Source organism: Phoca vitulina, unplaced genomic scaffold (genome assembly GCF_004348235.1).
Source record: "Phoca vitulina isolate PV1807 unplaced genomic scaffold, GSC_HSeal_1.0 scaffold52, whole genome shotgun sequence".
Classification (NCBI taxonomy): domain Eukaryota; kingdom Metazoa; phylum Chordata; class Mammalia; order Carnivora; family Phocidae; genus Phoca; species Phoca vitulina.
The window spans coordinates 7,244,117-7,257,609 of NW_022589755.1; the positions used below are offsets into that span (position 1 = coordinate 7,244,117).

Below are 13,493 nucleotides of genomic sequence, written 5' to 3' on the forward strand. Positions count from 1 at the left end.
GTGACATTCTGGAAAAGGCAAAACTCTAGGGGCCGCAAACAGCAATGGTTGTCAGGGGCTGGGGTGAGGGAGGAGATGGCCAGGAAAGTGTGTGAAGGTTTGGGGGTGATGGGGCTGTTCTGTATCTTGGCTGTGATGGTGGTTATAGGACTGTGTGTGTCTCTCAAAACTCAGAACTCTGCGGGAAATGAAAACATATGTCCACATACAGGATGCCCATGTTCCTAGAAGCATTACTCGTGACAAAGAGTGCAGACAATCCAAGCGTTTATCAACTGATGAATGAGTAAACGGAAAATAGAATGCATGCTATGGAACGGTATTCCACCATAAACGGGAATGAAGGAGCACTGAAGCGTGCTACCACATGGATGAGCCCCAAAAACGTTGTACTAAGTGAAAGAAGCCAGACACACAAAACACCATGCATTGTAGGGTTCCATTTATATGAAATGTCCAGAATGGGCAAATCCATAGAGCCAGAGAGCCGATCAATGATGGCCAAGGCTTAGGGTTGGGGATGTGGGGTTTGGGGAGGGATGGCTAATGGGTATGGGGTTTCTTGTTGAGATGGTGAAAATGTTCCAGGATGGATTGTGGGGATGGTTGTACAAGTCTGTGAATACACTACTACCAGAGAATCGTACACTTTAAAATGGGTAAATCGTATGGTGGGTGAATTATATCTCAAGAAATACCCCTCACAGAACTCTATGCTGAAGAAGGTGAATATCATATTTTGAAATGTTTCAAAAATGTTTTGAAAAAGAAATAAAGTAGTCAATCCCCATCATGTTAGAGACGGAAAAACTGAAGTCTGTCCCTTCTGTCGCTAAAAGCTCCCCGAGGGACTTGGACTAAAGTCACTGCAGAGCCTCACCTTGGCTCCATAGGGATGCTTCATCAGCCAGTGTGCCCCCGCCTCCTCCCCAGCCTCACTGACCTTCTCTTGTTCCCTCAATCTCATTAAGCCTCCCCCGACCCTAGGGTCTTTGCATGTGCTGTTCCTCTGTCTAGGACACACTTTCCCACTCAAACCTCTCTGCAGCTTCCAGGTCTGGACATGAACATCTTCTCCCCCACGAAGCCTGCCCTCATCCCCCAGACCATCTCTTTTGTTACCTACATTCAATGCTCTCTGCACCTTTCCTTGGGGGCACCCACCCCAACCCTAATTATATAGTAACATAAGTGATTGCATATTGAAATAAAGCCCGTGTCTCCCAACAAATTGACAACTGTCTTCCTTATTCACAGCTGTGTCTCCACACACGGCAGATGACCAATAAGCAGCTTTTCAGTGACAGAATGGAGAAAATTAAGAGCATCTCTTTCCCCCTCCCTCCCCGCCTCCTTCCTTCCACCAATATTTACTGAATACTTATTATGTGCCGGGCACTGTTTTAGACTCAAAGAACACAGCGGTGATCCAGACACACTAAACCAGCTGCCCTCAAAGAGCTCATGATCCAGTGGGGAAACCAGAGAATAAACCAACAAACGAAAACACAATATAGTGGCTGGTGGTGACAGGTGCTATGAAGGCAAGTAGAGGCCAGTTAAGGGGATGGAGAGGGACAGGGTGGGGAGGTCAGGGAAGGCTTCCCTGGGGACAGGAGAGCCCACCTTGGGGGGGAGGAGGAAGGAGCGACACCTGGCGGAGGGACCGGCCAGTGCAAAAGCCAAGCTCACGCCCCCCCCCCCCCCCCCCGGCTCTTTCTGCAGCCCCACCCCCCCTACCACGCCCCCAACCCCCGGCTCTTTCCGAGTCCCCTTCCCCTCCGCGAGCCCTTCTCAGGCTCTGTGGCCACCACCCCAACCGCCCCGCCCAGCAGGTACCTGACTTGGGGTAGGTGATGATGAAGATGTCGTCGTCTTGCACATCAGCGTTCTCTACCATGCGGATGCTCTCGGGTGAGTAGATGCCGACGGGGAAAGGGATACCCTTGTACCTGAAGTATTCGCCTGACAACTTCTGGCTGTAGGAGTGTGAGGGAGACACCATGAGGACCAGTGGGGGGGGGGGGGCTGTGAGGACAGGAGTCACTCCTGGAGGGTTGGGGAGGGGGCAGAGGAATCTCAGAGCAGGAGGGAGGGTGAGCAAGAGGTAGGTGAGGGGCTCCCCATTCGCTGGTGGAACCCTGGCAACAAAGTTTCCCTGAGCCCCGTTTCTTCATCTGCAAGGTGGGAATGGTTTACCCAAACCCCACAACAATCCTTTGAGGTCACGACAATTATTAGCCCCCTTTTATGAATGAAGAAAGCGAAGCACAGAGAGGTTGAGTGACCTTCCCAAAGCCACACAGCTGGGGGGACGCGGAGCACTTCCCATCTGTAAAGTGGGGCTGAGCGCTTTCCTCACATTGACTCTTTGCCCCAACCCTTGAGGAAGAGGCTAAGCCACCACCCCATTTTACCAACAAGGAAACCGAGGCCACAGAAGCTATGTGCCCTGCCCACTCCTTCCTGCAAGGCCACAGAATGGCAGAGCCCACCTGTGAAACCCAGTCCAGGGTCACCATGAAGCTGAAACAGTTTTGTTGGCTTTTTTTTTTTTTTTTTTTAAGATTTTATTTTTAAGGGACGCCTGGGTGGCTGAGTCGGTTAAGCGTCTGCCTTCGGCTCAGGTCATGAGCCCGGGACCCTGGGATCGAGCCCCGCATCTGGCTCCCTGCTTGGTGGGGAGCCTGCTTCTCCCTCTGCTTCTGCCCTTGCTCATGCACACACACTCTCTCTCTGTCAAATAAATAAATAAAATCTTAAAAAAAAATTTTTTTTTATGTTTAAGTAATCTACACCCAATGTGGGGCTCGAACTTACAACCCTGAGATCGAGAGTCGCCTGCTCTACCGACTGAGCCAGCCAGGCGCCCCGAAGCTGAAATAGTCTCGAGGTTCAAGCCCCTCACTTGAGCTGCCTTTCCAAAACCCCCACGATGGGTCCACAAAGCCATACACGGAAGTAAAATTTTCCAAAGTGAGATGTTCTAAGAGCAATCCATTCAATCCGCTGTATCTTTCCATGACGGCCTCCCCCGGGATCTCCTGCCCCTGGCACATGGGAGAGGGGTGGGTACTGGGGGGCCCTGGCTAAGGTGAAGTGGAGGTGGGGAGACATTTTCCTGAGCTTCCCCCCGGGGCATTTATGGGGTCCGCGGTCAAGCCCGTCCATGCATGGCTGTGTTCCCGCTAGGTGGCTGGCGGCAGGAATTCGCAGGAGTGACATCACATGACTTGTCCTAGGGCACCTGACACAGAAAGTATGAGGTGGAGGAGGAGATGCAGGTCTGAAGTGTATGAAGCCAGAAGCTGGTCTGTGTCACTTTTCTGGAATGTGTGGAGGGTTTCTCAGCGTTCAAAATGAGGCAAGTTGCTATAATTCTCTTTTCATCCTAAATAAACATCCCCTCTCCCTCCGGCCGGAGTCCCACGCGTTGGCGCTTTTCCTTCAGGAGAACCCCCCTCACCATGGTACAAGCTTCCGGCCCCACAGAATCCGATCTGCCCATCCTGAGCCGCCGCGCTGGGCTACTTTCCATTTGTGCCTCGTTATAGTACACTGAGGACAACCCACTGAACTGGGGGGGAAAGAAAGTATGCGTGTAAGTAGGTTATATTGTCTGTGGATTTCACCTCGGGATGGCGAAGAGGCTCTTACTGATATTCTGTTATATAAAGAGGGCTGGAGACCACACAGACGAAACTCTGAAACTCAACGTTGAGTGAAGGACGGGCCACAAGAGGGTCCGGACCCCGTGATTTCAATTATGAGAAGTTCAAATACAGGAAATGTGCTAGAAGGTGCTAGAAGGTGCTAGAAGGCGGGATGGCAGTTATCGTTGGGGGTTTGGAGGACTGTGATGTGGGGGCTGGTATAGAAGCTAGAGAACTGTGTGCCCTCCACCTGGGGTCGCTGGAGGGCTCTGGGGAGCCCAGGGGAGGCTCAGCCAGCCGGGGTCTTCCAGGGGCAGTGTCCCGAGGTGGACCAGGAAGGGGCTGTGGGAGAAACTGGCCAAGGCCCCTTTATCTCTGACTGGGGGTTGTTTCCATGGTGATAGGGAGGGAGGGCTGGTCACCTCACAGGTTGTGGGGTTGCTTTGCAGGCCCTGAGTAACCACAGTGCTGCAGGCCTGGGGAAGAGTGCAGCCCTGGGGCTGGACATGGCTTTGGCACTTCCTATTGGAGCTGAGGCCCAATACTTCGTCGCTCTGTGCCTCAGTTTCTTCAACGGTAAAAGGGAGACAGGGGAGGGCGCCTGGGTGGCTCAGTTGGTTAAGCGACTGCCTTCGGCTCAAGTCATGATCCTGGAGTCCCGGGATCGAGTCCCACATCGGGCTCCCTACTCGGCGGGGGGTCTGCTTCTCCCTCTGACCCTCTTCCCTCTCTTGCTATCTGTCTCTCATTCTCTCTGTCTCAAATAAATAAATAAAATCTTTAAAAAAATGATATTAAAAGGGAGACAAGGGAAGTAGCAATGTCTTGATGAAGGGCATAAACTCTGAAGCCAGAATATGGGGGTTTGAATTCTGTGTCCCACCAGCTGTGTGGCGTCGGGCAAACCAGTCGACCTCTCTGTGCCTCCTCAGTTTTTTATCCATAAAATGGGGGTAGTAATAATCAGTACCTCATAAGCTTGTCGTGAGCACGTAAGAAGTACTTGAACTCACGACCCCGAGATCAAGAGTTGCATGCTCCTAAATTAAAAAAAAATTCTTAAAAACAATTTTAAAAGGGCTCCTGGGTGGCTCAGTCGTTAAGCGTCTGCCTTCGGCTCAGGTCATGATCCCAGGGTCCTGGGATCGAGCCCCGCATCGGGCTCCCTGCTCGGTGGGGAGCCTGCTTCTCCCTCCCCCACTCCCCCTGCTTGTGTTCCCTCTCTCGCTGTGTCTCTCAGTCAAATAAATAAAAAATTCTTAAAGAGTCACATGCTCCACCGACTGAGCCGGCCAGGCCCGCCTGCCGTTATTGTTACGACACACAGCGACAGAGGCGAGGCGGGCATTGTGTGCCCAGAGGAGGGGCTGCTTCGTTCTGCACGCAGTAAGCCCGTGGTAGTGACGTCACTGTTCGGTGATGACGTCAGCTCCCCACCAGGAGGAGGGTGGGCGTGGAATTAGTGATGTCACTGGTTGCCAGGCAGATGAGCTCAGGGAGTGGGCGCCTGGAGGCGGTCAGTTCCCATTAGACAGACTGGAGGCTAAGTGCCTGGGTCTTGGCGCTCTCCGCCGCTCTCCTCGACTCGCTGAGCCTCAGTTTCCTTATCTGTCCCATGAGGATAACGGTCATCTCTACCTCAGGGTTTTCATCCTACCTGAGGATTAAAAGGGATAATCTAGGGGCGCCTGGGTGGCTCCGTCGGTTAAGCGTCTGCCTTCGGCTCAGGTCATGATCCCGGGGTCCTGGGATGGAGCCCCCCACATGGCCTGCTTCTCCCTCTGCCTGCCGCTCTCCCTGCTTGTGCTCTCTCCTCTGTCAAATAAATAAAATCTTTCAAAAAGAAAACTAAAAGGGATAATCTAGGTTAGGCGCCTGGCTCCTGATAAACACCAGGGAAGCCGAAGCTCCCTTTGGTGGGCAGCGCTGTTTGGATCTTTGATCTGACAGCCACTTGGAGAGATGTCCTCCCCAGTTGACAGGAAAGGAAAAGGCAGAGGCCAACAGGGAAAAGATCCTGTGCCCTTCAGGAGCCCCTGAAATATTCACTGATGGCGTGAATGAATAAATACGAGGGCGGCCCCCTCCCACCCCCCGCCCAGCACTGACAGCCTCGACAGGGAGGGTCCACGCCCCACCCCGGGGGGCCACGTCCTTGGTACTCCACCTGTATCTGTCTGACCCAATACATGCGGGAGTGAACGGAGGCATTGACCAAGAAGCGAGTCAGGGAAAGTCAAAGAGCTTTTGTGGTGTCCTTTCCCCTGCCTCAGCCTTCTCAGCGCCCCCAGCACTTCAGAATCCCCCGCCGGGCCCCCTAGAGATGCCCACAGCCGGGCCCCCTTGCAGGCCAGCAGTGTCCAGACCTTACCCCTGTGCCCTCAGAACCCAGAACAACCAATTGCTCATTAAATAAATAATCGAGGGACGGATGCCACCTTCCCCCGTGTGCCGATGCTATAGATGGGGCAGCGGAAGGGAGGGAGAGTGATTTGGCCAAGGCCACACGTGGCAAGGTCCAGGCAGAGCTGAGATTTGAACCTCAGCCCTGCAGGCAGTCCCCCCTCCCCCCACCCCATGCACTGAGCACCATTCCCACCTCCGGGCCTTTGTACGGGACCGGTCCACCCGCCAGGAATGCCGTGCCCGCCCTTGTCTGTGCTTGAGCGTGGAGGAGGCCGGGGAGCCCCCACCCCATTCCTGCTTGGCTGAATCTCACTGTGTGTCCTAAAACAGGTGCAGTGTGCCTTCACTCCCCAGCTTGTAAATTGAATCTGGCCCCAGGGTGACTTTCCTCTCCCTGGGTGACAAGCCCGTTCTGTTCCCACACCACATCCGGGGCCTGGCACGAAGCTGTGATTGGAGCAGAGGGCGAAGGTGACAACGGAGCTGGGTCAGAGTCCGGCAGCAGGGGGAAGAGCAGACCGCGCTCGGGCCGACATGATGGGCAGTTGGCTGAGCACCCGCTTATTAGCCTCCTCAAAGGTGCCTGGCCCGGTCTGCCCTGCTCGGGAGACCCCAGGACGTGAGGCTCTAAGAATGGCCCAACACATCGACCCTCCGGCCTCCCACCGCAGCCCTGGCCCTCTCTCTCTCTGTCCGCACTGCTCCCATCCAGCTCTGGTCTCCTCCTCGCCCCCTCGCCCTCCAGACAGCCCCCTCAGTCCCTCGGCCTCCAGTCCCTCCCACCTGTCCATCCTGCACATGGCCGCAACCCCTCAGCCCAGAACTTAAGGCCCTCCGTAACCTGGGCCTGCCCATTCCTCTGGCCTCCTCCGACCTGAAAGACCCTGTCTGACTTCCCTCTGGCCCCAGCAGGGGAGGAAGGGCAGGGGAGCCACCCCTAAGGAAAATCTATGTCAAGGACATACATGATCAGACTTCTCCCAGAACCCCATGAAGTGGGTATGGAGAGCACTACTTCGTGCCGGAAGAAATGGAGGCCCAGAGAGGTTAATACATTTCCCTAAGGTCACACAGCAATCTTCCCAGGCGGTCTCGGTAAGTACCTGTCAACGCGCCTCCGCCCCTTCCTCTGCCGCTGGAGCGCAGTGTGTTGGTCACGTTCAGTGTTTTATCCCCAGGGCCTGGCACACGATAGGTGTGCAATAAACAAATCCGTCCCCAGTTCGGATCCCCTGGTGGTGGGGGCTCTATCACCATCTCCAGAGGCAGCCCAGTCCACAGTGGGGAAGGGAGACGGGCTGAGGCTGTGTAGACTTGGATTTGAACTCAGGCTCTGGTACCAACTAGCTCCGTGACCTTGAATACATGGCTTACCCTCTCTGGGCCTCAGGATGAGGAGGATAGGAAGGCTTCCCCCGAGGGAACTTGGTAAAGATTAAAAGCCACGCCGCCTCTGGACTTTAGTCGCCTCCTTACTGATCTCCCTGCTTCCACCCCTGCACCCCAGGGACAGTTTTCTCCACTGTTAGAAACTAAGTAGGCTCTTGTCTCTCGTCGGCTCCAAACCCACCCGCCTTGCTCAGAGAAAAAACAACGTCCTCACCATGAATAGGAGGCCCCACAAGAGCCGCCCTGACCCTTCTGCCTTAATTTTCACCCCCACCCCTCGCTTACTGATCTCCTTGCTGGTCCTCCGACCCTTCAGGCCGAGGCCTGCCTCAGGGCCTTTGCACTGACTGCTCTCTGTCTTCCATCCGGGCCTGTGATTAGCACCCCCGCCTCCTGTCTTTGCTGTGACACACAGCGCCCACTGCACCTTGTCTGTGAGGCCTCACCCGCCATCCTGTTTACACTTGGGCCATACCCCAACCCCCACCCTGCTTTGTCTTCCCAACTCGCTGGGCATTCTGAGCCGCTCTCACGGTTTATGTATCTCTTTGATTGTTTACTGCCTTCCTTCTCCGCTTGCAGGTAAGCTCCGTGAGACCAGGGATTATCTTATTTATTTATTTATTTATTTGTTTGTTTGTTTGTTTAGGGGGCCCTCTTTTTTTTTAAGATTTTATTTATTTATTTGAGAGAGAGAGAATGAGAGAGAGAGCACATGAGAGGGGGGAGGGTCAGAGGGAGAAGCAAACTCCCTGCTGAGCAGGGAGCCCGATGCGGGACTCCAACCAGGGACTCCAGGATCATGACCTGAGCTGAAGGCAGTCGCTTAATCAACTGAGCCACCCAGGCGCCCTAGGGGGCCATCTTGATTGCCAATGTGTCCAATACACAGAGGAGCCCTTCGGTCAATGTTTGTTGAAGTCAAATTAATGCGGCGGAGCGCTGCCTGGCACAGTACTCCTCACTACGTTATGTGCCTGGCTTCCTTCATTCCCTCCAACCCCCCTAGGGGGCGGGTGGTATTACCATCCCTGCCTGACAAATGTGAGACGGAGGCACAGAGAGGCAGGGTCACTGGGCTGATGTCACACAGCCACGGAAGGCAGAGCTGGGATTTGAACCCAAGCAGTGTGGCCCCACAGTTTGACCCTTAACCAGCCAGGGCCATGGGGTAGCGCCTCTGGGCCCCTGCATTTGGTGCTCCCCAGGTGTGCTCCTTTCTGGGCAGGTGGTCCAGGAGACATAGGTTTGCCCTCGGGCAACTCGCGTAACCTCTCCCAGTCTGTCTCCACCTCCCTCCCCTTGTTCACCGGAGTATTTAACTCTTAGGGGAATATTATTATCATATTGCATTACATTATATACTGTATATTCATACATCTCACTGAACTGTCTTTTTTTTTTTTAAGATTTATTTATTTATTTGAGAGAGAGCAAGAGAGCAGGGGGAGAGGCAGAGGGAGAGGGAGAGAGAATCCCAATCAGACTCCGTGCTGAGCTCAGAGCCCCACGCGGGGCTCGATCTCACCACCTGGAGATCATGACCCAAGCTGAAACCAAGAGGGGGATGCCCCACTGACTCTGCCACCCAGGTGCCCCTGAACTATCTTATTATAAGCAGATATTATTTTTTTTAATTTTTTAGAAAAGATTTTATTTATTTATTTGACTGAGCAACACAGCGAGAGAGGGAACACAAGCAGGGGGAGTGGGAGAGGGAGAAGCAGGCTTCCCGCGGAGCAGGGAGCCCGATGCGGGGCTCGATCCCAGGACCCTGGGATCATGACCTGAGCCGAAGGCAGATGCTTAACTGACTGAGCCACCCAGGCGCCCCTATAAGCAGATTTTAAACCAGAGTCTCTCCCCCCTCCTGGGTGTTCACCCAAGAGCAACGAATGCTTATGTTCACACAAACATCTGTACTCGATGTTTATAGCGACACTGTTCATAATCGCCCAAAACTGGGACCAACCCAGACGTCCTCCAACAGGTGAGCAGGTCACCAGCGGTCCACCCACACCACGGGATACTACTTGGCCATGACAAGAAACAGACTGCTGAGACCCACAACCACGTGGATACCTCTCGAAGGCACGGCGCGGAGCGAAAGGAGCCAGACTCAGGAAGGCCCATCTGTAGAGTCCCATCCATAGGACGGCGGCCCCCACGGACGTCCACACCCCGATCCCCGGAGCTGTGACTATGGTACACTGCAGGGAAAAGGGGATCTCGCAGCTGCGATTCTGGTCAGGATTTCGAGACGGGGAGATTATCGGATGGCCCTAAATTTAATCACGAGGGTCCTTCTGAGAAGGAGGAGAGGAGCTGTGATCCCAGAGGTCAGAGAGCAGAGAGTTTGGAAGATGCGAGTGGGTGGCTGGCTTTGGAGACGGACAAAGGAGCCACGAGCCACGGAATGCAAGCGGCTTCTAGGAGCTTCTAGAAGCTGGAAAGGCACAGAAGGACCCGATTCTCCCGAGCGCTTCTGGGAGGAATGCGGCCCTGCTGCCACTCAGATCTGAGCCCGTTAACACCAATTTCGGACTTCTGAGCTCCGCAAGTGTGGGGACATGGATTTGTATGGCTTGAGGCCACTCTCTGTGTGTGTCATTTGTTGTAGCCACAACAGGGAACATGACATTTTCGAAACGGCAAAGCTGTGTGGACAGAGACTAGATCCAGGGCAGTGGGGGTGGGGAGGGGGGCTGACCTCAAAGGGATGATGGGAACGGTTCTGATGGTGGTGATGGTTACACAAATCGTACATGTTCTAAAATTCATAGAACTATACATGCCCCCTTACACAGACACACTAATCAACTTTACTCTATGATTTTCTTTAAAAAGCCTCCCTCAGGGCGCCTGGGTGGCTCAGATGGTTAAGCATCTGCCTTCGGCTCAGGTCATGATCTCAGGGTCCTGGGATCGAGTCCCGCATCGGGTTCCCTGCTCAGTGCAGAGCCTGCTTCTCCCTCTCCCTCTGCCACTCCCTCTGCTTGTGCTCTTCTGTCTATCTCTCTGTCAAATAAATAAATAAAATCTTTTAAAAAAAAAAAGCCTCCCTCATATAAATGCTTAATGTCCATTAGCCATTATTATAACAAAACATCCTGTTGGCCTATGTTACAGGCGTGCCTTGGATTTGCTGTGTGACCTGAGGCCACCCGCAAGCCCTCTCTGGTCTCATTTCAAGAATGAGCAGTGGCAGTGGGAACGGGAACTTCTTTTCCGGGGACATTCCTGTCTGATGTCCAAGGAGAGCTCTCCACCCCTGGGAGCTTTAGGCCTTATTGCCTGAGATGGGGCAAATTGATTCATTCAGCCCACAACTATTTACTGAGCACCTGCTCGACTCTGGGAGATACAAAAGCAAAGTGAAGTGACCAAAAAACCCTATTGCAGTTGGTGTTTGAATGGACAAAAATGAACCCAAAATATTCTAATGTGTGTGTGCGCGTGTGTTTTTTAAAGATTTCATTTTTAAGTAACTCCTACACTCCACGTGGGGCTCAAACTCACAACCCCGAGATCAAGAATTGCATGCTCCACCGACTGAGCCAGCTGGGTGCCCTTGAACCCCAGATGTTTTCAATGTGGTATGTCGGAGGGTGATGGGGGAAGACAGAGCAGGTGGGGATAGGGAGCATCTGGGGAAGGTTGCAGGTTTAGATCAATGGAACAGGAAGGAGTAACTGGGGGGACCGTGTGTGCAAAGGAGGTGACAGAATCCGCGGCTGGGATTCTGGGGTCTGCGTGGGGCTGGAGCTGCCCCCCCTTCCTGGGAGCGGCCCCACCCTTCAGGAATGCAATCTGGCTGCAGGATGTCTCTTAGCAGCCCAGCTGGCTGTCCTGCTCCTGCTGACTCACGGCAGGCGCCTGTGGTCACCTGCCTTTCTCTGGGGAACACTGCCAAGACTCCCTGAGCCTGAGCCGGGTTCAGCGTGCCCCATTCCCAGAACGCACTGTGCAGCGCCTGGGCCAGCCACCATGCCTTTGTCTGGGTTGTTCTCCGTGGCAGGAGTACCTCTCCCTCACCTCCTGAAATTCCGCTTGGAGCCCATCTGGACAACCAGCCTCATCTCCTCTGGGCACCTCCATCCCGGTGGAATGAACTCACGCCTTGGCCAGAGTACTGAGAAACAGGCTCTTTTCACTTGCGTGCTCTTGGCAGGAGAGCAATTAGACTAACCTCTTTGGGAGATCACTTGGCAACATTTTAATGATGCAGACCACCTCAGCTAAAGCAGGAGACAACCCCCCGTGTATGTGCCTCGTTACTCATCTCTGCATCCTGTTCGCTTCTTTCGCAGCCCTTTTAACACTTAGTAACTAATTTCTTTGTCTAGTGACTTTTTAAAATCAGTCTCCCCCCCCCCCCCCCCCCCCGCTGTTTTTTCTGGGGGCTTTTAAAAACCCCCCCCCCCCCCCCCCCCCCCGCAGGGGCGCTAGGAGGGAGCAGAAATTCTCCTAACGTGTCTCACCTGCAAGAACCGGTGTCCGACGTTGGACACTACTCCATCATATCTGCAAATGAACGTGACCCCCGGAAACTTATGGAATAGATCGGTGGCCTTGAGGGGGTGTCCAGTGAAATATACACCAGGATGTTTATTGCAAGATTATTTATAAGCAAGACTTGAAACAACACAGGACTGGATGAATACATCAGGGCCCCACAAATATTGGAATCCAGCCATTCCAAAGGAGGTGTTTATTTGTTGAGAGGGATGGGGGTCACGTGTATATTTCTCAAAACCCAGCGCACTTCAGATTTGTGCCCTACACTGTATGTATACATCCTCTATTAAAAGAAAATCCCGTCAGCAAATATGGGAATGTTCACGATGAAATACTCTGATGTCTGCAGCTTACTTCGGAAACATACCACAAATAAAAATGGATGGACAGCTAGAAGGAGGCTCAGATACATGATAAGACACATATAAAATTTTAGGGGTCGTCGGTATAGAGATGTTCGCGGATAATCCTTCCAAGGTTTTTTATATGTTTGGACATTTTCACACTGAAAGATTGGAGGGATAAGCAGGTGGCATTTTTTTGGCAAGATGTCCCAGGTATTACAAAAGGCTAAATAAGGTATAAAGCAGTATCTTGGGGGCGCCTGGGTGGCTCAGTTGGTTAAGCAACTGCCTTCGGCTCAGGTCATGATCCTGGAGTCCCTGGATCGAGTCCCGCATCAGGCTCCCTGCTCGGCAGGGAGCCTGCTTCTCCCTCTGACCCTCCCCCCTCTCATGTGCTCTCTCTCTCTCATTCTGTCTCAAATAAATAAATAAAATCTTTAAAAAAAAAAAAAGCAGTATCTTGATTCTGTTTTCAAAAGAAATAAGTAAGATGAGATACACGCATGAAGATTCATTTCTGGCAGGTAGGCTTACTGGCAAGTGGTTACTCCAGGGATGGCTCTGGGGTAGTCGTGAGACTAGAATTTTCCGTTTCATGACTTCCCTACGTCTTGAATTCTGAACCGTAAGCATCGTGCCAGTCTGACCTTGGCGGGTGGGACCAGAGACGTCTAGGGGTATGTGGGAGCCACAGATGGAAGAGCCCGGGGCCCCCAAACACGTGGCCACGTGACCCAAAACACTTGCGGCTGGGATGCGAGCCCTCGATGAATTTCTACCACGTTAAGCGCCGCAAGTGGGCAGCTGTGTAAGTCCGCCAGGCTGCCTTAGTACGGCGCACGCAGGCGCATGCGTCTTTTTCTTTCTCTTTAGAAAATCTAATTAGGAAAATAAATTCTTGGAACCTATCTCTGTATCTTTTGATCATCTGAGTTTATTAATAAGTTAATGGTCTCTCCCAACAATGCCATTGCCAGCCTCAGGGAATCCCAGTACTACCAGTTTGGTGAGTAACCTAACTGCTTATAGAAGCACATACAGATACTCACAGTGTGACTGCTCTGATTTCTCCCCGGCTTCCCCCCCCCCTCCCCCCCCCCCCCCCCCCCCCCCTCCTCCCCCCTCCTCCACCCCTCCTCCTCTCCCCCCCCTCTTCCCCTCCTCCTCCCCCTCTGCCTCCTCC

At 53.3% G+C, this 13,493-nt stretch overlaps 1 protein-coding gene across 1 annotated transcript in view; it reads right to left on the reverse strand.

The window, feature by feature from the left end:
- The window catches only part of SULT2B1 (sulfotransferase family 2B member 1), a 32,582-nt gene that overhangs the window by 12,323 nt on the left and 6,766 nt on the right, over positions 1 to 13,493 (reverse strand). Inside the window, exon 2 of the mRNA XM_032388733.1 lies at positions 1,840 to 1,979. Within this exon, the coding sequence (XP_032244624.1) occupies positions 1,840 to 1,979 (140 nt within the window). The remainder of the gene's footprint in view (positions 1 to 1,839; positions 1,980 to 13,493) is intronic.